Source organism: Carcharhinus amblyrhynchos, chromosome 22, assembly GCF_965287045.1.
Source record: "Carcharhinus amblyrhynchos chromosome 22, sCarAmb.v2.hapA, whole genome shotgun sequence".
In the NCBI taxonomy this organism is placed as follows: Eukaryota; Metazoa; Chordata; class Chondrichthyes; order Carcharhiniformes; family Carcharhinidae; genus Carcharhinus; species Carcharhinus amblyrhynchos.
Genome location: NC_137345.1, coordinates 35012127 through 35033366, shown reverse-complemented (window position 1 = coordinate 35033366; position 21240 = coordinate 35012127). Strand labels below are relative to the sequence as shown.

Below are 21240 nucleotides of genomic sequence, written 5' to 3'. Positions count from 1 at the left end.
AATAAAGCATAAAGAGGGGAGGAATTTCTGAAAATGTTCAGGACGTTCTTGATTAATAGGTTCTAGGGCTAGTCAGGAAGGGGCATTGGTGGATTTTTGTGAGCGAGTGGAGGAAGTGAACTGTGTATCTGTGGGGGAACAATACATCATAATGGTTAGATTAGTCATGGAGAAGAGCAAGGAATATTTAAAGAGGAATTTTCAATTGGCAAAGAGCTAACTCTAGTGTGAGGAGAGGGGATCTAGCCAGGGTTCAAATGGAACCAAAGAGTGAGAGCACAAACTGGAACACAACAATGAGTGATCATTCAGGAGGAGTTGTTTTAGGTACAGGTGCGGTGCATTCCAACAAGTGAGAAAGATAAAGGCAAGATTTTCAAACCATTCCCGCCGGTGGGATGTTCTGGTTGAGTTGATGGTGACTCCTCACCGTGGATTCCCTAGCAGCGGAGAGTGTGAACAGAAAGACAGGCATTCTGAGACAGCACACTGCCAAGGTAGCAGAATGTTTCTACATTTGGAGTCTGATGGTTCAGGACTTGTGCTTTGCTCTGGCTGAAAGGTAGCTACAGGATTAGAGAGAGGAAGTGAAGTGGAAATTAAGAATATAAAGAGAAATATGGGAATAGAACGACAGTCAACATTAAAGGCAAGAAAGAACTCTCTATTAGCATGTAAATACTACACTGGGGGAGAGAAGAGTCCTATATAGCATCAAAGTATTCTTTGCTGGACAAGGGGGAAGTGAGAATACTTAATGAGTTTTTTAAAAATTCAATCACAGGGTCTGGGCGTCACTGGCTAGGCTCAGTATTCACTGCCCATCCCTAATTGTCCTTGAGAAGGTGGTGGTGAGATGCCCTCTAGAACCACTGCAGTCCCCAAGTACTTTGTAAGGATGTTTACTAAGGGAGAGAATGCTGACAAAATATTGGTAGAAGTAGAGATGGTAGGGGATGGGGTGAAAATTGATGAGACAGGTTTGACTATCTGAGAATAGGTAAGTTACCAGCATAATTTTATTAAAGGCAGCTTGTGTTTGACCAATCCAATTACATTTTTGGATGAAGTTAGAAAGAAGGTTAATGAAGGGAATGCAGTGGATGTTTTCTATATGGATTTGAAAAAAGCTTTCAACAAAGTACACATGAAAGGCTGGTTAACAAAATTGAGGCTTGTGTGATAGGAGGGTATTAGCTTGGATTTAAAAAGAATGGCGTAAATACAGAAACCAGCAAGAATGGTAGATGGTTATTTTTTAGGCTGGAGGATGTTAGACAGTGGTGTTCCTCAATGGAACGGAATAGCAGAAACTCTGCTATTTTGATATAAATTAATGACTTGGACACTGGAATACAGAGTAAAATTTCAAACTTTGCCCATGATACCAGACCCAGAGGTGTGGGAAAGAGTGAAAATGATACAAATTGTCAGATAGACCAGCAGAATGAGCAGACATGTGGCAGATGACATTTAATACAAGTAATGTTAGGTGATGTACTTTGGCAAGGGGGGGTGGGGGGTGCGTGTAGGGAGAGGCAAATTGGATTAAATAGCACGGTTGTAAGGAGAGTGAGGATAGAGGCACCCGGGGGTTGAAGTGAGTACATTGTTGAACATGGCCAATCTTGTTGGCAGGGTGGTTAGCAAAGCAAGAGAATTATATCCAGTTCCAGTCACCACACTTCAGCACGGATGTGAGGGTCCCTGAGAGGGCGCAGAGAGACAGTTACTAGAATACTGTCTGGGGTGAAGGATTTCAGCTGGGGATTAGGAGCTGGACTCACTGAGGTTAAGGGGAGGTTTCATTGAGGTGTACAAGATTCTGACAGGTTTACATAAAGGTAGACAGGGAAAAAGCATTGTCATGAGGTGACATTGAAGGTTTTTGGTAAGGGATAAGAGGGAATATGTGGAAGAACATATTGAGACAGGAAGTAGAGATTGCTGATGAGGATGGTGCAAGCAAAGATGATGGGGTGGGACACTTATTCTGGGAGGGACTCTGGTTCTGGGAGGGGGTCCTTGTTTTGGAGGGGGAGACCTGGTTCCAGGGGATGGGAGACCTGGTTCTGGTGGGGGGAGGCCTGATTTCAGGGGGGGGTGAAGACCTGGTTCTGGTGGGGGGAGGGTGGGCCTGGTTCTGGGGGGGAACCTAGGTCTGGGGGACACCCTTGTTCTGGGGTCAGACCGTCATTCTGGGGGGGACCCTGGTTCTGGAGGGGGACCCTAGTTCTGGTGGGAGCCCGGTTTTGGGGGAAGGCACTGGTTCTGGGAGGGGGTCCCTTGTTCTGGGGGGCCCCTGGTTCTGGGGGGGGAATGGAGCTCTGGTTCTGGGAGGGGGGCCCTGGTTCTCGGGGGGGCGGAGAACCCTGGTTCAGGGGGGTGCCCTAGTTCTGGGGGATGTCCCTGGATCTGGCAGGGAAAGGGGAGACCCTAGTTCAGGGGGGGAGGGGACCCTGATTCTAGGGGGATGTGTTGGCCCAAATGAATTAAATGTCTGTAGGAGAGCACTTAGAGAATAGTGACTATTGTATCATAAGGTTTGGATTAGATATGAAAGAAGACATGAAAGGGAAAGCCAACTTTGATGGGATCAGAATGCGTCTGAGTCGAGTGAGTTGAGTGAGTTGGAATCAAATGTTGGTGGAAAAGACAGTAGCTGAACAATAAGCTTCCTTCAAAGAGATAGTACTGCAAGAAACACCAAGGCATGTTCCCTTGGAGACAAAAGATCTGACAATCCAGAACACTCTGGATGATGAGAGAGACAAGGTAGAAAATACAAAGGAGAAAAACTAATCCGAAAAGGAAAAGAGACCAGCAGCTAACATAAAAAAGAATCCTAAAGGTTTCTATATGCCTGCACGTGGCTCTAACATCCATCATTGTGAAGTGCTTCGAAAGGCTAATCATGGCACGAATCAATTCCAGCCTCCCGGACTACCTGGATCCACTACAGTTCACCTACCACCACAACAGGTCCACAGCAGACGCCATCTCCCTGGCCCTGCACTCAACCCTGGAACACCTAGATAACAAGGACACCTATGTCGGGCTCCTATTTATTGACTATAACTCAGCTTCAACACCATTATTCCTACGAAACTCATCTCCAAGCTCCGTGGCCTGGACCTCTCTGAGATTGGATCCTGAACTCCCTAACTCACAGACCACAATCAGTAAGGATAGGCAACAACACCTCATCCACGATCATCCTCAACACAGATGCCCCACAAGGCTGTGTTCTCAGCAACCTACTGTATTCCTTATCCACCCATGACTATAGGGCGAAAATCCCCTCCAATTCGATTATCAAATTTGCTAATGACACCACAGTAGAGGGTTGGATCTCAAACAATGATGATACAGAGTGTAGGAATGAATTAGAGAATCTGGTGAACTGCTGCGGCAACAATAATCTCTCCCTCAACGCCAATAAAATGAAGGAGATTGTCATCAACTTCAGGAAGTGTAGAGGAGAACATGCCCTTCAAGTTTTTAGGTGTGCAGATCACCAACAACCTGTCCTGGTCCCTCCATACCAACGCTATAGTTAAGAAAGCCCACCAACGCCTCTACTTTCTCAGAAGTCTAAAGAAATTTTGCATGTCAACTCCAACTCTCATCAACTTTTACAGATGCACCTTTACAGAAAGCATTCTTTGTATCACAGCTTGGTATGGCTCTTGCTCTGCCCAAGATTTCAAGAAACTACAAAAGGTTGTGAATGTAGCCCAATCCATCATGCAAACCAGCCTCCCATCCATCTACACTTCCTCAATTATGAAGGGCAAAACTGCGCACTGTACAAAGAAGCATGTTGACAGATACGCGAATAGGGCAGGAATAGAGGAATATGGACCACTTAGAGGCAAAAGGTTTTTAGTTTAGAAAGGCATACAGCACAGGAACAGGCCATTCGGCCCACTAAGCCTATGCCAACTCACAATGCCTTTCTAAACTAAAAATCTTTTGCCTCTAAGTGGTCCATATTCCTCTATTCCCGTATCTGTCAAGATGCTTCTTAAATGTTGCTGTTGTATCTGCTTCTACCACCTCCTCTGGCAGCGCATTCCGGCACTTCCCACCCTCTGTGTAAAAAAAAATTTGCCTCTCACATCTCTTTTAAACTTTCCAGCTTTTACCTTAAACGTATGCCCCCTTGACATTTCTACCCTGGGAAAAAGACACCAACTATCTATTCTATCCATGCCTCTGATAATTTTGTAAATTTCTATCAGGTTGCCTTGCCCCTCAGCCTCTGACATTCAAGTGAAAACAAACCATTTATCCAATATCTCCTTATAGCTAAAACCCTCCAAACCAGGCAACATCCTGTCCTGATAAACCTTTTCTGTAACCCCTCCAAAGTCTCTACATCCTGCTGGTAATGTGGTGACCAGAACTGTATGCAGCGTTCCAAATGTGGCCTAATTAAAGTTCTAGCTGGCTGCAACATGACTTGCCAATTTGTATTCTCTATACCTGACTGATGAAGGCTAGCATGCCGTACTAGGTGCCTCCTTGACCACCTTCTCCACTTGTCTTGCCATTTTCACGAAATTGTGGATCTGTGTTACCTGTGGATCCCTCCATCTTAATATATTCCAGGTGTGGTCTCACTAAAACTCTGTAGTCACCAAGAAGGGCAGGAAAGGTCAGCCTGAGTTATAGACCTACAGCTTGGACTGGAATGACAAATCATGTGGAGAGGTGTAATTATCGGCCAGGTCCGCGAGGCATTGGGGCTGAGGTTTAAAGGTTTAAAGGTAGTAACTCAATCCTGAGGGCGCTTGAGCTGAGGTTACAACAGAAATGTGGGCTTTTGCCTATGGTTTTTCGAGGAAGCTTTTTACTCATAAGTTGTTGTTTTAAGCGTTGCGTGGCATCGGTCCACGAGTTTAGACTTCTTGAATTGGGACATCAAGAGTGTTTTAATAAAAACTTTTGTGGTTGAACCTTTGTCTGGAGCATACACCTCTTCCACCAGTCACTTAACCTGTCTATACATTGTTCAAACCTCTCTGTGTCCTCCATACAGTTTAAATTCACATAAAGTTTTCTACTATCACAAAACCGATATATATATTTTCTTTTTGTTGAAGTTTTTAATCACAGTCCCTGCACTGATCCTCGCTACAGTCCATCAGACACTGCTGCCAATTTGAAAATGCCCTGTTTATCTTACTCCTTGCTTCCTACCCATTGACTAATCCTCTATCTTTGCTCACACATGATTTCTGACTCCATGAGCTTTTATTCTGCCTATTAACCATCTGAGTGGCATCTTACTGAGTGCCTTTCGGAAAAAAATAAATATACCACATCTACTGGTTCCCCTTTATCTAGCTTACAAATGATATCTTCAAAAACAAGGATAAATTTGGAATCACATTTTGTCAGATCACTGAATGTACTGTTATTATTTCCCCTAATAATAGATTCCAGAGACTATCGCTATTCCTGGGTCAGAACTCTCTTCCTTACAGCACTGTGGGTGTACCTACACCACAGGAGCTGCAGAGATTCACAAAGGCAGTTCACAACCATCTTCTGAATGGCAGCACAGTCAGTGCTGGTTTAGCCAGCAATGTCCACATCCCATAAATGAATGGAAAGAAGTTTTCACAGTGACTGATGTCCGGTACCTATTGCCAGTCTCTGCATTAACTGCGCTGTCAGTGCGCTGACTAGAGATTATTCCTGGTTTTTTGCTGTGCTACCTACTGGGGCTACTGTCAGTCTCAATGCTGATTGGAGATTACTCAGGTTATTGGCAATTAGCCAGGAGTTACTAAGAGTATTGTCAGTGCCAGTAACTACAGGCAGTTACTGTCATCTTGTCACTTGTCTCACAGGCAGTGTTTGTACTGAACCAGAATCGCAGAATTATTATGGTGCAAAAGGAGGCCATTCAGCCCATCGGGTTTGCACCATCTCAGCGTCCAAACCAGGCCAAGCTCTCCCCACCCTCATAACTGGCTCATTTAGCCTGGCCAATCCACCCAACTTGGACTGTGGGAGGAAACCGGAGCACCAGGAGGAAACCCACACAGACACGGGGAGAATGTGAGGACTCCACACAGACAGTGACCCGAGGCCAGAATTGAACCTGGGAACCTGGCGCTGTGAGGCAGCAGTGCTAACCAACCACTGTGCCAGCCACTGTTACTACTGATTGGACAATTCCCAGTGATTGGCAGTTTGCATGCTGTTGGCGAGTTACTATGGTTACTGCTAGTCACTGTTCTAATGGATCTATCCAAGCACAACTGTTGGACTCTATATTAATTGGAATTACTCTTTCTCTTCCCCGTTTGTGTAGGAACAGGAGTTTATTGTCATTATTAGCAGTCTCTGCTCTGACTGGCAGACTGGGTTCAGTGTGTGGTGTTTACAAAGGGTTAAGCAGCCCTGCTGATTGCTTGAAATCCAGTCTAGAGCTCTGTCCTAATGGGCACAACCTTTTCCACCATCAGGAATCCACCACTTCCTGCACACAAGCTATTAATAGAGAAAAGTGCACACAAACCAGACAAACACCTCCCCACCCCAACATCCTATAATCTTCACCAGTCTACTCCCAATACTGTATCACCCAGCCCTCAGCCAGAGCATACTGCTCATTCACAGAGCAGCTCATAGATAGGGTCAGAGAGAGAGAGACAGCATGAACAAGGTGGCACAGACACAAGGACAGCAGCTGACAGACTCAAGGAAACAGCAAGAGAAAAACAGAGAGAAAGAGAGAGAGATAGAGACAGAGCAAGGTAGATAAACATTAAGAAATGAAGAGAGAAGGAAAAACAGACACAAAATTAGTGAAGGGGAGACAGAGAGATACTGGGATGTAAGAGAGAGGCAGGCAGAACGTGAGGGAGTGAGACAGAGAGAGTGAGGGAGAGAGGGGGTGAGACAGAGAGAGTGAGGGAGAGAGGGAGCAAGACAGAGAGTGAGGGAGAGAGGGACTAAGACAGAGAGAGTGAGGGAGAGAGGGACTAAGACAGAGAGAGTGAGGGAAAAAGAGAATGAGACAGAGAGATTGAGGGAGAGAGGGAGAGAGACAGAGAGAGTGAGGGAGAGAGTGAGTGAGACAGAGAGAGTGAGGGAGTGAGACGGAGAGAGTGAGGGAGAGAGGGAGCAAGACAGAGAGTGAGGGAGAGAGGGACTAAGACAGAGAGAGTGAGGGAAAAAGAGAATGAGACAGAGAGATTGAGGGAGAGAGGGAGCAAGACAGAGAGAGTGAGGGAGAGAGTGAGTGAGACAGAGAGAGTGAGGGAGTGAGACGGAGAGAGTGAGGGAGAGAGTGAGTGAGACAGAGAGAGTGAGGGAGTGAGACGGAGAGAGTGAGGGAGAGAGGGAATGAGACATAAAGAGTGGGGGAGAGAGGGAGTGAGACGTAGAGAGTGAGGGAGAGAGAGAGAGAATGAGACAGAGAGTGTGAGGGAGAGAGGGAGTGAGAGCGAGAGAGTAGGGGAGAGAGGGAGTGAGTCAGAGAGAATAGGGGAGAGAGGGAGTGAGACACAGAGAGCAAGGGAGAGAAAGAGAGAATGAGACAGAGAGAGTGAGGGAGGGAGGGAGTGAGACAAAGGGAGTGAGACAGAGAGAGTGAGGGAGAGAGCGAGTGAGACAGAGAGGTTGAGGAAGGGAGTGAGACAGAGAGGGTGAGGGAGAGAGGGAGTGAGGGAGAGAGGGAGTGAGACAGAGAGAGTGGGGGAGAGAGGGAGACAGAGAGAGCGAGGGAGAGAGAGAGAGAATGAGATAGAGAGTGTGAGGGAGAGAGGGAGTGAGAGCGAGAGAGTAGGGGAGAGAGGGAGTGAGACATAGAGAGCAAGGGAGAGAGAGACAGAATGAGACAGAGAGAGTGAGGGAGGGAGGGAGTAAGACAGAGGGAGTGAGACAGAGAGAGTGAGGGAAAGAGGGAGTGAGACAGAGAGGTTGAGGGAGGGAGTGAGACAGAGAGGGTGAGGGAGAGAGGGAGTGAGACAGAGAGGGTGAGGGAGAGAGTGAGTGAGACAGAGAGATTGGGGGAGAGAGGGAGACAAAGAGAGTGAGGGAGAGAAGGAGTGAGACAGAGAGTGTGAGGGAGAGAGGGAGTGTGATAGGAAATGACAGTCTATCTTGCATGAAGTTGATCTTTCTCTACACCCTGGCTATGACTGTAGTACTACATTCTGCACTCTCTCCATTCCTTCTCTATGAACGGTATGCTTTGTATAGCATGCAAGAAAGAATACTTCTCACTGTGTACTAATACATGTAACAATAATAAATTAAATCAAAAAGATGCAGCACGCCCTCAGTACTGACCCTCTGACAGTGCGACCTACCCTCAAAGCAGTGCCCCTTCAGTGCGGTGCTCCCTCAGTGCGGCACTCCCTCACTGCAGCACTCCCTCAGAGTGGCGCTTCATCAGTGTGGCGCTCCCTCAATGTGGCGCTCCCTCAATGTGGCGCTCCTTCAGTGCGGCGCTCCCTCAGTGCGGCGCTCCCTCAATGCGGCGCTCCCTCAGTGCGGTGCTCCCTCAGTGCGGCGCTCCCTCAGTGTGGCGCTCCCTCAATGTGGCGCTCCCTCAGTGCGGCGCTCCCTCAGTGCGGCGCTCCCTCAGTGCGGCGCTCCCTCAATGCGGCGCTCCCTCAATGCGGCGCTCCCTCAATGGGTGCTCCCTCAATGGGTGCTCCCTCAATGGGTGCTCCCTCAATGCGACGCTCCCTCAATGCGACGCTCCCTCAATGTGATGCTCCCTCAATGGGCGCTCCCTCAGTGCGGCGCTCCCTCAGTGCGGCGCTCCCATACTCCAATAGGATAGTGAGATTGCGAAGCAGAAACAGAGAAAGACAGAGTGGTAAAGTGAGACAAAGACAGAGCGAGAGAGAGAGAGAGAGAATGAAGATACATAACAACGGTGGCACAGTGGTTAGCACTGCTGCCTCACAGCGTAGTCTCACAGCACCAGAGACCTAGGTTTGATTCCTGGTTTGGGTCACTGTGTGTGCGGAGTTTGCATATTCTCCCCATGTCTGCATGGGCTTCTCCCGGGTGCTCCAGTTTCCTCCCACAGTCCAAAGATGTGCTGGTTAGTGGATTGGTGATTCTAAATTCTCCCTCAGTGTACCTGAACAGGTGCTGGACTATGGCAGCCAAGAAATTTTTACAGTATCTTCATTGCAGTGTTAATGTAAACCTACTTGTGATACTAGTAAATAAACTTTACTTTAAGAGACAGAGGGAGACATGGGACAGAGAGAGAGGCAGAGATGAAGGCAAAGTGTGATAGAGAGAAATACTGAAAGAAACAGTAATAGAGAGAGAAATACTTAGAGATGGAAACTGAGCCGGGGAGACCCAGAGAGGGGTATGTTGGAGGGGGAGGGGAGTTAACACAGAGGGAGTTGGAGAAAAGGATAGAGAAGAAAAAGATGGCTAGTCACAGAGAATGATAAAAAGAGGGGGGAATGGAGAGAGAGAATCAGAGAGAGGGAGAGAGAGAGAGAGAAAGGGAAGAGAGAGAGAGAAAGGGAAGAGAGAGAGAGAAGGGGAAGAGAATTGAAGGAGTGAGAGAGGGGGAGAGAGGAAAAGAGAAAATGCAAAGAAGGGGAAATGGGAGTAGGGGGAGAACCGGAGAAAGGAGGAATTGAGAGAGAGGGAACCAGGAAGAGGAGGGAATGGGGGGGCGGGGAGAATGAAGGAAGGGAGAAATAGAGAGAGGAAGGAAACAAAGAGAGGGGGAGAGGAGAGACAAGCAGTGCATCCCAGATTCTCACCACCATCTGAGTGTTTTTATTTTTTCAAATTCCCTCTGAATCTCCTGCCCCTTCCCCTAAAACAAATCCCCAATTTGTGATTGATCACTCAACCATGGGGAACAGCTGCTTTCTACTTACCCTGTCCATACCCCTCATAACCTTATACACCTCAATCCCCCCTCAGCCTTTTTTGCTTTAAAGAAAGCAATCTAAGCCTATCTAGTCTCTCCTATAGCTCAAATGCTCCATCCCAGCAACATTCTGGTGAATCTCCCTGTACTCCCTCTAGTGCTATCATATCCTTCCTATAGTGAGATGACCAGAACTGCACACAGGATTCTAGCTGTAGCCTAACCTATGCTCTGTACATTACCTCCTTGCTCTTATACCTTATGTCATGAATGATAAAAGCAAGAGTCCCATATGCTTTCTTAACTATCCTGTTCACCTGCTCTGTCAACTTTGGGGATCTGTGAATAATTAGTTCAAGATCCAGCTGTTCATCTGAGCTTCCCAGTGTCCTGCCAGTCATTAAATACTCCCTCTTGTTACTTCTTACAATGTGCATCATCTCACACTTATCAGGGTTAAATACCATCTGCCACTGCTCTGCCTATCTGACCAACCTATCTATATCTTCCTGTAACCTACAACATACATTCTTCACTATTAACCACCCAACCAATCTTGGTGCCATCTGCAAACTTGCTTAACATTCCTGCACATTTTCATCAATATCATTTATGTATATAACAAACAATAAGGGCCCCAGTGCTGAACCTTGTGATACGCCACTGGACACTGGCCTCCAGTCACTCAAACAGCCTTCTAACCACTCCCCTATGTGTCCTATTACCCTGCCAGTTTCTGATCCATCTCGCCAAGTTTCCTTGAATTCCAAGTGCTTTAAACTTGTCAGTCAGTCTCCCGTGTGGGATCTTGTCAAAAGCTTTGCCAAAATCCATAAAAACTATATCAGCAGAACAGCAAGTTGCGTGAAATTCTGGAGGACTTGAACCCTCTATTTATAAATATTATAAGAACATAAGAAATAGGAGCAGGAGTAGGCCATCTAGCCCTTCAAGCCTGCCCCGCCATTCAATAAGATCATGGCTGATCTGAAGTGGATCAGTTCCACTTTCCTGCTTTCTCCCCATAACCCTTAATTCCCTTGTCTGTCAAAAGTTATCTACCCATGACTTAAATATATTTAGCGAGGTAGCCTCCACCACTTCAACGGGCAGAGAATTCCAGAGATTCACCACCCTTTGAGTGAAGAAGTTCCTCCTCAACTCCAATCTAAACTGCCCACCCCCTTATCTTGAGGCTGTGCCCTCTAGTCCTGCTATCCTTTCTAAGCGGGAAGAATCTCTCTATCTCTACCCTATCCATCCCTTTCATTATCTTATACGTCTCTATAAGATCCCCCCTCATTCTTCTAAACTCCAGCGAGTACAGACCCAGTCTATTTAGTCTCTCTTCATAGTCCAACCCCCTCATCTCCGGTATCAGCCTAGTGAACCTCCTCTGCACTCCCTCCAAGGCCAAAATATCCTTGTGCAAGTGCAGCGACCAAGACTGCACACAGTGAATTTTGGGAATTTTGGGGTTAAACTGAGGAAGGGAAGGAGAATATTGATCAGTGTGTGAGCGGATTGAGACAAGGAGCTGAATCCTGTGAGATTGAAGGATGATGTGATGAGCGACAGGAGGAGATCATCCTGTGAGTGCACGCCTTCTGAGAGAGGGAAATCTTATGCTCAGAAAGCTACTGACGTGAGCAGAAACTCAGAGATGGCTAGCGTTCAGCTGCAGAGCATTTACTGGGTAATTGACAGAGAGTGGCTCCATTTTGAGAGGCAGTGGAGATTGTTAAGAACAAGGTGTTGTAAACAAGAGCAAGGCCAGAGAGCTGAATGTAAGTGCTGAGGAGGACACTACACGAGGAAATGATTGCTAGACAGACGTCGGACGATAATTCTGAGAAATCAGCCTCAACCCTAGAACAGGTTGACTAGAGCAAAGCAGACTGAGGAGAGATTTGAACGAGGTGTATAAGGTTATGACAGTCTCAGATGATAAAGACAAAGATAAACTGTTCCCACTAAAAGTGACAATGACTAAAGTCAGGCAGGAGGTCATGTATTGACAGTGAAATACATCACCCTAATCCTGATACAGTGTGATCTGCAGCAGAGATACAGCAACTGACTGATGTAAAGGCAGGTCAATTATTCATTTATTTTTGTGAAATACTAAGCAAATCTTACCCAATTTGTCAACAGCTTGTCAATTTCTACACAACTCACTGCAAGGGATGTTCAGTGATAATGGGACATAGAACAAGAAGCAGCTTTCATTCACATCAAACAGCGAGTGACAACAATACCAGAGTTGATGAATTATGCTGTTAACAATAAGGTCACTCTGATGCCTGAGAGACAGAACTTGGAGAAACCCTCAGGCAATGAGGACAATCAATTACATTTATATCCAAGGTATCAACACAAACTGAGTAACACAATTCACAGATTGAGAAAAAGTACCTGTCTTCACGTGTGAGTATTTTATTCAGTGCTTGTCTGGGAGAGAAGAAGTAATATTGGAGTCTGATCACAAGCCATTCCTCTGGCCATGGGGAAAGGTGCTAGATGATTGGAGAAGCTAATGTGATTCTGCTTTCTAAGAAGGATTGTAGAGATAAAATAGGAACTACAGCCTAGTGAGGGAAGTTACGTTGGAGTTGTATTGAACTTCGATGAGACACAGCTAGAGCACTGTGTGTAGTTCTGGTCACCACATTATTGGAAGGATGTGATTGCACTGGAAGGGGTGCAGAGGAGTTTTGCCTGGGGTGGGATATTTAAGTTATGAAAAGAGGTTGGATAGGCTTGGGTTGTTTTTGTTGGCCATGATGTGGAGATGCCGGCGTTAGACTGAGATAAAACACAAAGAAATCCCACAACACCAGTTTAAAGTCCAAACAGGTTTATTTGTAGCAAAAACCGTAAGCTTTTGGGACAGCCTGTCCCTTGGTCAGGTGGCTGGAGCAGAGAAGACTGAGGACGATCTGATTGAGGTGTATAAGATTACGAAGGACATGGACAGGGTGGTTAAGGAGCACTTGTTTCCCTTAGTTCAAGGGTCAGTCACGAGGAGAGATAGGTTGAAAGTGAGGGGCAGCAGGTTTGGGGGAATATAGGGAAAAACCTTTTTTAATCAGAAGGTGGTGATGGTCTGGAATGTGCTGCCTGGGAGGGTGGTGGAGGCGGGTTGCCTCACATCCTTTAAAAAGTATCTGGATGAGCACTTGGCACATCATAACATTCAGGGCTATGGGCCAAGTGTTGGTCAATGGGTTTATGTAGGAGGTCAGGTACTTCTAATGTGTCGGTGTAGACCCGATGGGCCGAAGGGTCTCTTCTGCTCTGTATGATTCTATGATTCATTTCAAAACATCTTTCTCAAACACTGGAGTATCTGGAAAGGATGTTACTTCATTTGCAGAGATCTACATTTGGGAGTGAAGCACAGGCAAGGATGTACATCGCTGACATGTTTTTTGGAACTGCTCTCGCTTTGCAGGAAGTGGATGATGCAAGTACAGAGTGTGAAATCTTCCAGCTTCAGTGGAGAGCAAAATAATTTCATCAACCCAAACCCGGCACAGACATTGAATCTGACAGATAAGCATCTCCCTCAAATCAAGCAGTTAACATAATGAGACCCAATTCTTCAAGTTTCAGGATGCCCTGAAGCCATCAAAGACACAACTCTGGCTTTCTGAGAGAAACAGAGATCAGCTGTCACACAAGATGGAATTGTGTAGAAAGGGACAAGGGTTGTTATCTCTAAAAGGCTGAGAGGAGAGTTCTGATTCCCAGGAACATCCTAAACCAAAATAACCAACTTCACTCAATAACTCCCAAATGAAGAAGTTGCCAATACAATTCTACATTTTATAGCTTCTAACATGAATCAGGACCAAACGTGAATTAGCAATACTTCAAATAAAATAATTCTTCAGATAAAATCTCACGTTAAACAACAAAGACATACCTTAGACAACCACAAGCATTCCCGTCTGTCCTGTACAAATCTAGCACTACATAGCTACAGAGTTCCACAACTTGCTGCTCTTTATTCGCACAGGGTAGGTCAGGAGGTCAGTCCAATAACTGCTTTCACCCCTGAGTTTTATCGGTGAATTATCATCAGTAATGCACTCTTCTATGTTCTCCCTCTTCCCTGGGTCAAAATAGTACAGATGATGTAGTTTTGGTTTGGCCGCTTCTGGTTGACAGACTGCTTTTTAGTGTCTCCAAGCTATTTGCACAATTTTCCAGGTTTTAAGCCTTTTTAGACCATAAGACATAGGAGCAAGATTAGGCCGTTCAGCCCATCGAGTCTGCTCAGCCATTCAATCATGGCTGATATTGGTATGATCCCCATTCTCCTGCCTTTTCCCCATAACCCCTGATCCCCTTATTAATCAAGAACCTATCTATCTCATAAGAACATAAGAACATAAGAAATAGGAGCAGGAGTAGGCCATCTCTGTCTTAAAGACACTCAATGACCTGATCTCCACAGCCTTCTGCAGCAAAGAGTTCCACAGATTCACCACTCTCTGGCTGAAGAAATTCCTCCTCATCTCTGTTTTAAAGGATCATCCCTTTTGCCTGAGATTGTGCCCTCTGGTTCTAGTTTTTCCTACGGGAAACATCCTCTCCACATCCACTCTATCCAGGCCTCGCAGTATTCTGTAAGTTTCAATAAGATCCCCCCTCATCCTCCTAAACTCCAATGAGTACAGACCCAGGTCCTCAACCATTCCTCATACGACAAGTTCTTCATTCCAGGATTCATTCTTGTGAGCCTCCTCTGGACCCCTCCAAGACCAGCATATCCTTCCTTAAATACGGAGTCCAAAACTGCTCACAATACTCCAAATAGGGTCTGACCAGAGCCTTATACAGCCTCAGAAGTACATCCCTGCACTTGTACACTAGCCCTCTTGACATGAGTGCTAACATTGTGCTTGCCTTCCTAACTGCTGCCCGAACCTACACGTTAACCTTAAGAAAATCTTGAACATGGACTCCTAGGTCACTTTGTGTTTCTGGTTTCCTAAGCATTTCCTCATTTAGAAAATAGTCTAAGACTTCATTCCTCCTTCCAAAGTGATTAACCTTTTCCACATTGTATTCCATCTGCCACTTCTTTGCCCACTCTGCTAACCTGTCCATATCCTTCTGCAGCCCTCCTGCTTCCTCAATACTATTTGTCCCTCTACATATCTTTGTATCATCTGCAAACTTAGCAACAGTGCTTTCAGATCCTTCTTCCAAATTGTTAATGTATATTGTGAAAAGTTGTGGTCTCAGCACTGACCCCTGAGGCACAACACTAGCCACCGGCTGCCATCCTGAAAAAGATCCCTTTATCCCTACTCTCTGCCTTCTGCCAGTCAGTCAATCCTCTATCCAGGCCCCATTCCCATATCCTCACATATTTACCCTGACACCAAGGGGCAATTTAGCATGGCCAGTTAACCTAACCTGCACATCTTTGGACTGTGCAAGGAAACTGGAGCATCAGGACGAAACCCACGCAAACACAGGGAGAATGTGCAAACTCCACATAGACAGTGACCCGAGGCTGGAATTGAACCCGGGTCCCTGGCGCTGTGAGGCAACAGTGCTAACCACTGTGCCACCATGCCATCTGTTTTGGTGTAGTCAGGCCTAGTCTTGAGGTAGCTGGGCTTGGCCTAGAGCTATTCAGGCACAGTCACAGGGTAATCAGGCCTATTCCTGGGGTAGTCAGGTGTGGTCTGTGGATAGTTGGGCCTGGTCTGGACAGTCTGGAGCCAGTCAGGCCTACTTTGGGATAGTCAGGCCTGGTCCAGTGGGTAATGGGTTCTGGTCCTGAGGTAGTTGGGACTGCTCTGGGTGGTAATTGAGTAGTTTGGGGCTAGTCAGGCCTAGTCTTGTGGACAATGTCCACCTTTCTTTCTACATTCTGTAACGGTTGGTGCCTGAGCCTATAGACCAAAATTTATCAATGGCAAAATAGTCAAAATGGTGCAAGGTCAATCAAGTTTCCAGATGTGAAGCTCAGAATTCCATGTGCAATGAGCTGTACCTCAACTTTCCAGCTTATCTATCAGCCAGCTCTGTCATACTGCTATATTCCAACACCACTGCCTCCATCTGGCCGTTCCTGCTGGTGTTCACTTGTTTTACACAATTCTTGGTTTATAAACTCTCCTTGGTGTGTCTGGCTGATGACGGCAGCTTTCTCCACACCAAGCTTCACTCACCAATGTAGAAAGATGTGGGGCAATGGTCACCACTGAATATGGTGGTTGTGTCTGAGTCAAAGCGAAGCCACAGGCCAAGCGAGAGGACTGCAGTGCCAGTCAGCTGGGAACAGAGAGAAAATCAGAGTCAGTAATTGACAATGAGAGTAATGGCAGTAACAGTATTAGAGAACAAGTGTAATGGGACTGACAGAAAAACGAAGGGACAATAATGACTGTAACAGGGAATGACCATAACAGGGAATGATTGTAATGGGGAGTGGCTGTAACAGGGAATGGCTGGAATGGGGAAAGACTGGAACAGGGAATGACTGTAACGAGAGTAGCTGTAACAGGGAATGACTGTAGTGGAGAGTGCCTATAATGAGGAGTGACTGTAACGGGGAATAATTGTAATGGGGAGTGGCTGTAACAGGGAATGGCTGTAACGAGGAGTGCCTGTAATAAGGACAGTCACAGCATACAAACCTATTATAATGAGGAGTGGAAGTCCAGGGAAAAGTTCCACCGCTGACATCCACCTAGGATTAACCCTTGGCATCCCAACCATCCTCTTCACATCTCCATGCTGGCCCTCAGTGACACTCTGTTTCACTCTTTTATGGGATGTGGGCAATGTAAACAAGGATATCATTGAAAAGGAATGCGTTATTTTGTGTGTTATCACTGCAACAGCCCCCCCCCCCACCTCACCACCAACTCCAGCAAATTCCCCCAGCTCTCTCGATTGTTAGACCATCAATCTGCCAACCAGCAAGTATGGAAATTCCCCGCCCTAAATACTGAGAGCATTGTGGCATTGCCTTTGCCCCATGTCGCCAACGCAATTCCTCTCCCTGGTAACTTTCTTGAAGCTGATGGCAACATTGGTGTCATGTTGACCTATTACCTCTGACAACCCCCAGAGTCAGAGATCGCCCCCCCGAGTCACTGAGACCCCCCCCCAGAGTCAGAGAACCCCCCAGAGTCACTGAGACCCCACTGAATAACTGAGATCCCCTGAGTCACCGAGACCCCCCCCCCACGTCAGAGACCTTTCCCCAAGTCACTGAGACGCACCCTCCCCAAGTCACTGAGACTCCCCCGAGTCACTGAGACCTCCCCCAAGTCACAAAGACCTCCCCGAGTCACAGAGACCATCCCTAGTCACGGAGACCTCCACCCCAAGTCACTGAGAACCCCCCGAGTCACTAAGACCCACCCAGAGTCACTGAGAACCCCCCCGAGTCACTAAGACCCACCCAGAGTCACTGAGAACCCCCCCCAAGTCACTGAGACCACATCTGGAGATTTGTATTTCATTAACATTGCTCAGATTTGAGCACATCCCAAAACACTTTGCATCCAATGAGGTGTTTCTAAGCGATGTCATTTTTGTAACATGGGAAAAGCAGCAGGATATTGTGCACAGCAAGATTCCAGAAGGAGCACTATGCCATGTTTTAGTAACATTGATTAACCCCAGTACTCTTCATTCACACAGTGCAATGGGGATCTTTTCATTCAACAGAAGAGTGTGGAACTGGTGTTGAGTATCTGGCCCTAAAGTCAGCACTTCCAGCAGTGCAGCACTCCCTCAATCTCGCACTGGAATATCAGCCTTCTTATGGTCAAATCTATAGACTGGGAGCAATATTCACAACCTTCAGACCAGAGTGGTAACCACCTAGTCAAAACTGACAAAGATTCTTCACTCCACTCAGCCTCTACATGTTCCATACCAAACTCCTCCTTTACCACTTTCTCACCTCTAAACGTGACTATCCCAACACTCTTGGTGCAGCCCTCACACATTCCACACATCATAAACCTCAGACCATCCAACCCCTATACTTATATCAAGTCCCGTTCCCTGATAATCCTATATCAAATTCTCAACCCTCTATCCAATTTCCTCCATGATGCAGCTGTTCAGATCTAACAAACCCTCCCTTTCCCTGTAACAAACCCTCCCTCTCTCTGTAACAAACCCTCCCTCTCTCTGTAACAAACCCTCCCTCTCTCTGTAACAAGCCCTCCCTCTCTCTCTGTAACAAACCCTCCCTTTCCCTGTAACAAACCCTCCCTCTCTCTGTAACAAACCCTCCCTTTCCCTGTAACAAACCCTCCCTCTCTCTGTAACAAACCCTCCCTTTCCCTGTAACAAACCCTCCCTCTCTCTGTAACAAACCCTCCCTTTCCCTGTGACAAACCCTCCCTCTCTCTGTAACAAACCCTCCCTCTCTCTGTAACAAACCCTCCCTCTCTCTGTAACAAACCCTCCCTCTCTCTCTGTAACAAACCCTCCCTTTCCCTGTAACAAACCCTCCATCTCTCTGTAACAAACCCTCCCTCTCTCTGTAATAAACCCTCTCTCTCTCCGTAATAAACCCTCCCTTTCTCTGTAACAAACCCTCCCTTTCCCTGTGACAAACCCTCCCTCTCTCTGTAACAAACCCTCCCTCTCTCTGTAACAAACCCTCCCTCTCTCTGTAACAAACCCTCCCTCTCTCTCTGTAACAAACCCTCCCTTTCCCTGTAACAAACCCTCCATCTCTCTGTAACAAACCCTCCCTCTCTCTCTGTAATAAACCCTCTCTCTCTGTAATTAAACCCTCCCTTTCTCTGTAATTAAACCCTCCCTCTCTCTGTAATTAAACCCTCCCTCTCTCTGTAATAAACCCTCTCTCTCTGTAATTAAACCCTCCCTTTCTCTGTAATTAAACCCTCCCTCTCTCTGTAATAAACCCTCCCTCTCTCTGTAATAAATCCTCCCTTTCTCGGTAATCTCATGTAGCCCCACATTCCTGCCAAGATTTCTGAGCTCCTCAAATTCTGGCCTCCTCAGTATCCCCAGTTTTAATCATCCATCGTCGATGGCCTTGTCTTCAACTGCCAAGACCCCAAACTCTGGAGTTCTCTTAATAAACTCCACCTCACTACCGTTCTTTACCACACTATTTAGATCCCTCTTTCACCAAATTTTTGGTCATCTGACCTAATGTCTCTCATATTCATGGTGACAAATTATATTGGGTAAGTCACGTGGCTTCAGAGGGTACATTAAAGGTACTATATAAAGCCAAGTTGTTGTTGTAATGTGCATTGAAAGTAGGGGGAGTGAACAGAGAGGTTAGTAAGAGTAATGGGAGTAAATAAATCACAGCGATGGAAAGTGAATGTAACAATGGTGACTGAGAGAAATGTGGAATCACTGGAACAGACTGTAATAGCAGACTATAACAGAGGAGCAGACTATAACAGAGGAGCAGACTGTAACAGGAGAGTGGGCTGTAACAAAGGAGTAGACTGTAATGGTTGAGTGAACTGTAATGGAGGGGTGGACTGAAATGGAGAAGCAAACTGTAACAGAGGAGCAGACTGTAACAGAGGAGTAGACTGTAACAGGACAGTGGGCTGTAACAAAGGAGCGGACTGTAATGGTTGAGTGAACTGTAATGGAGGGGTGGACTGTAATGGAGAAGCAAACTGTAACAGAGGAGCGGACTGTAACTGAGGAGATTTACTCCCCAGGACACACAATTTAGGATTAGCATTAGGATTAATTTAGGATTAACAGCAAGTCATTAGAAAAGCTAAGAATATTATCATTTATTGTGAGGGGATTGATTACAAAAGTAGGGGGGCTATGCTTCACTGTCCAGAGCATTGGTAAAACCACATCTGGAGTACTATGTACAGTATTGGTCTCCTTATTTAAGGAAAAATGTAAATGTATTAGAAAATGTTTTAAGAAGGTTTAAGAACAAAGAAAAGAACAAAAAAGAAGGAACGGTACAGCACAGGAACAGGCCCTTCAGCCCTCCAAGCCTGAGCCGATCGTGATGTCTGCCTAAACTAAAGCTGTATGCACTTACAGAGTCCATATCCTTTCCATTCCCATCCATTCATGTATTCATCTAGTGGCCCCTTAAATGTTGCAATCGTACCTGCTCCCACCTCCACCCCAGGCAGTGCGTTCCAGACAGTCACCACCTCTGTGTAAAAGCTTGCCTCACAAATCTCCTCTAAAGTTTTCCCAGGTACCTTAAACCTATGTCCCCTAATACTTGACTTTTCTACCCTAGGGAGGAGCATCTGACTATACATTCTGTCCCTGCCCCTCATAATCTTGCAGACCTCTATCAGGTCATCCCTCAACCTCCATCGTTCCAGTGAGAACAAACTGAGTTTATCCAATCTCTCCTCATAGCTAATGCCCTCTATACCAACATCCTGGTAAACCCCTTCGTACCTTCTCCAAAGCACCCACATCCTTCTGGTAGTGTGGCACTGGAATTGTACACAATATTCTAAATGAGGCCTCACTAAGGTTCTGTGCAGCTGCAGCATGACCCACCAATTTTTATACTCAATGCCCCGACCAATGAAGGCAAGCGTGCCGTACGCTTTCTTGACTACCTTATCCACTTACGTTGCCACTTTCAGTGATAGGTGGACATATATGAAAGCCCAGATCTTTTTGCCTGTCAATACTCCTAAGGGTTTTACATTTACTGTGTAATTCCTACATGCATAATTTAATTTAATTTAACTAGTTTACCCAACTAATACCAGGAATGGACCAGTTGTCACAACACACTACAGCGCAGAGTCGCTGAGCAGAGACTGATAGCCAAGTTCCGCACACATGAGGACGGTCTCAACAGGGATCTTGGGTTCATGTCACACTATCTGTAACCCCCGTGACTTGCCTGGGTTTGCAAAACCTCACTCACTGTGCTGTCTGGAGACAATACACATCTCTTTAACCTGTGATCAGTGCTCCTTCCACTCACATTGTCAGCCACTTCAGGTCTTGAACAGCAGGTTAGGTGTAAGGATTCGCATTCTAATCAGTAATCTCTAAACTGTCTGTGCTTTATATGCTCTGTCTGAGGCCAGAACTCTCCATTCACCTGACGAAGAGGGAAACCTCGAAAGCTTGTGCGTTTACTATCAAATAAATCGGTTGGACTAAAACCTGGTGTTGTCAGACTTTTTACTGTGTTCACCCATTAAAGACAGAGATGAGGAGAAATGCTTGTTCACTCAGAGTGTTGAGTCTGTCTGGAATTCTCTTCCTCAAATGATGGGGGAAGGACAGTCTTTAAATACTTTAAAGGCAGAACGAGAATGATTGTTGATAATCAAGGCTGCGGGGTAAAGGTTATTGGAGTAGGCAGG

The 21240-nt window shown here is 46.2% G+C and overlaps 1 protein-coding gene across 1 annotated transcript in view; it reads right to left on the bottom strand.

The window, feature by feature from the left end:
• The window catches only part of LOC145356940 (tetraspanin-2-like), a 114888-nt gene that overhangs the window by 35080 nt on the left and 58568 nt on the right, over nucleotides 1–21240 (bottom strand). Inside the window, exon 2 of the mRNA XM_080209951.1 lies at nucleotides 16075–16177. Coding sequence (XP_080066077.1) covers nucleotides 16075–16177 — 103 coding nt within the window. The remainder of the gene's footprint in view (nucleotides 1–16074; nucleotides 16178–21240) is intronic.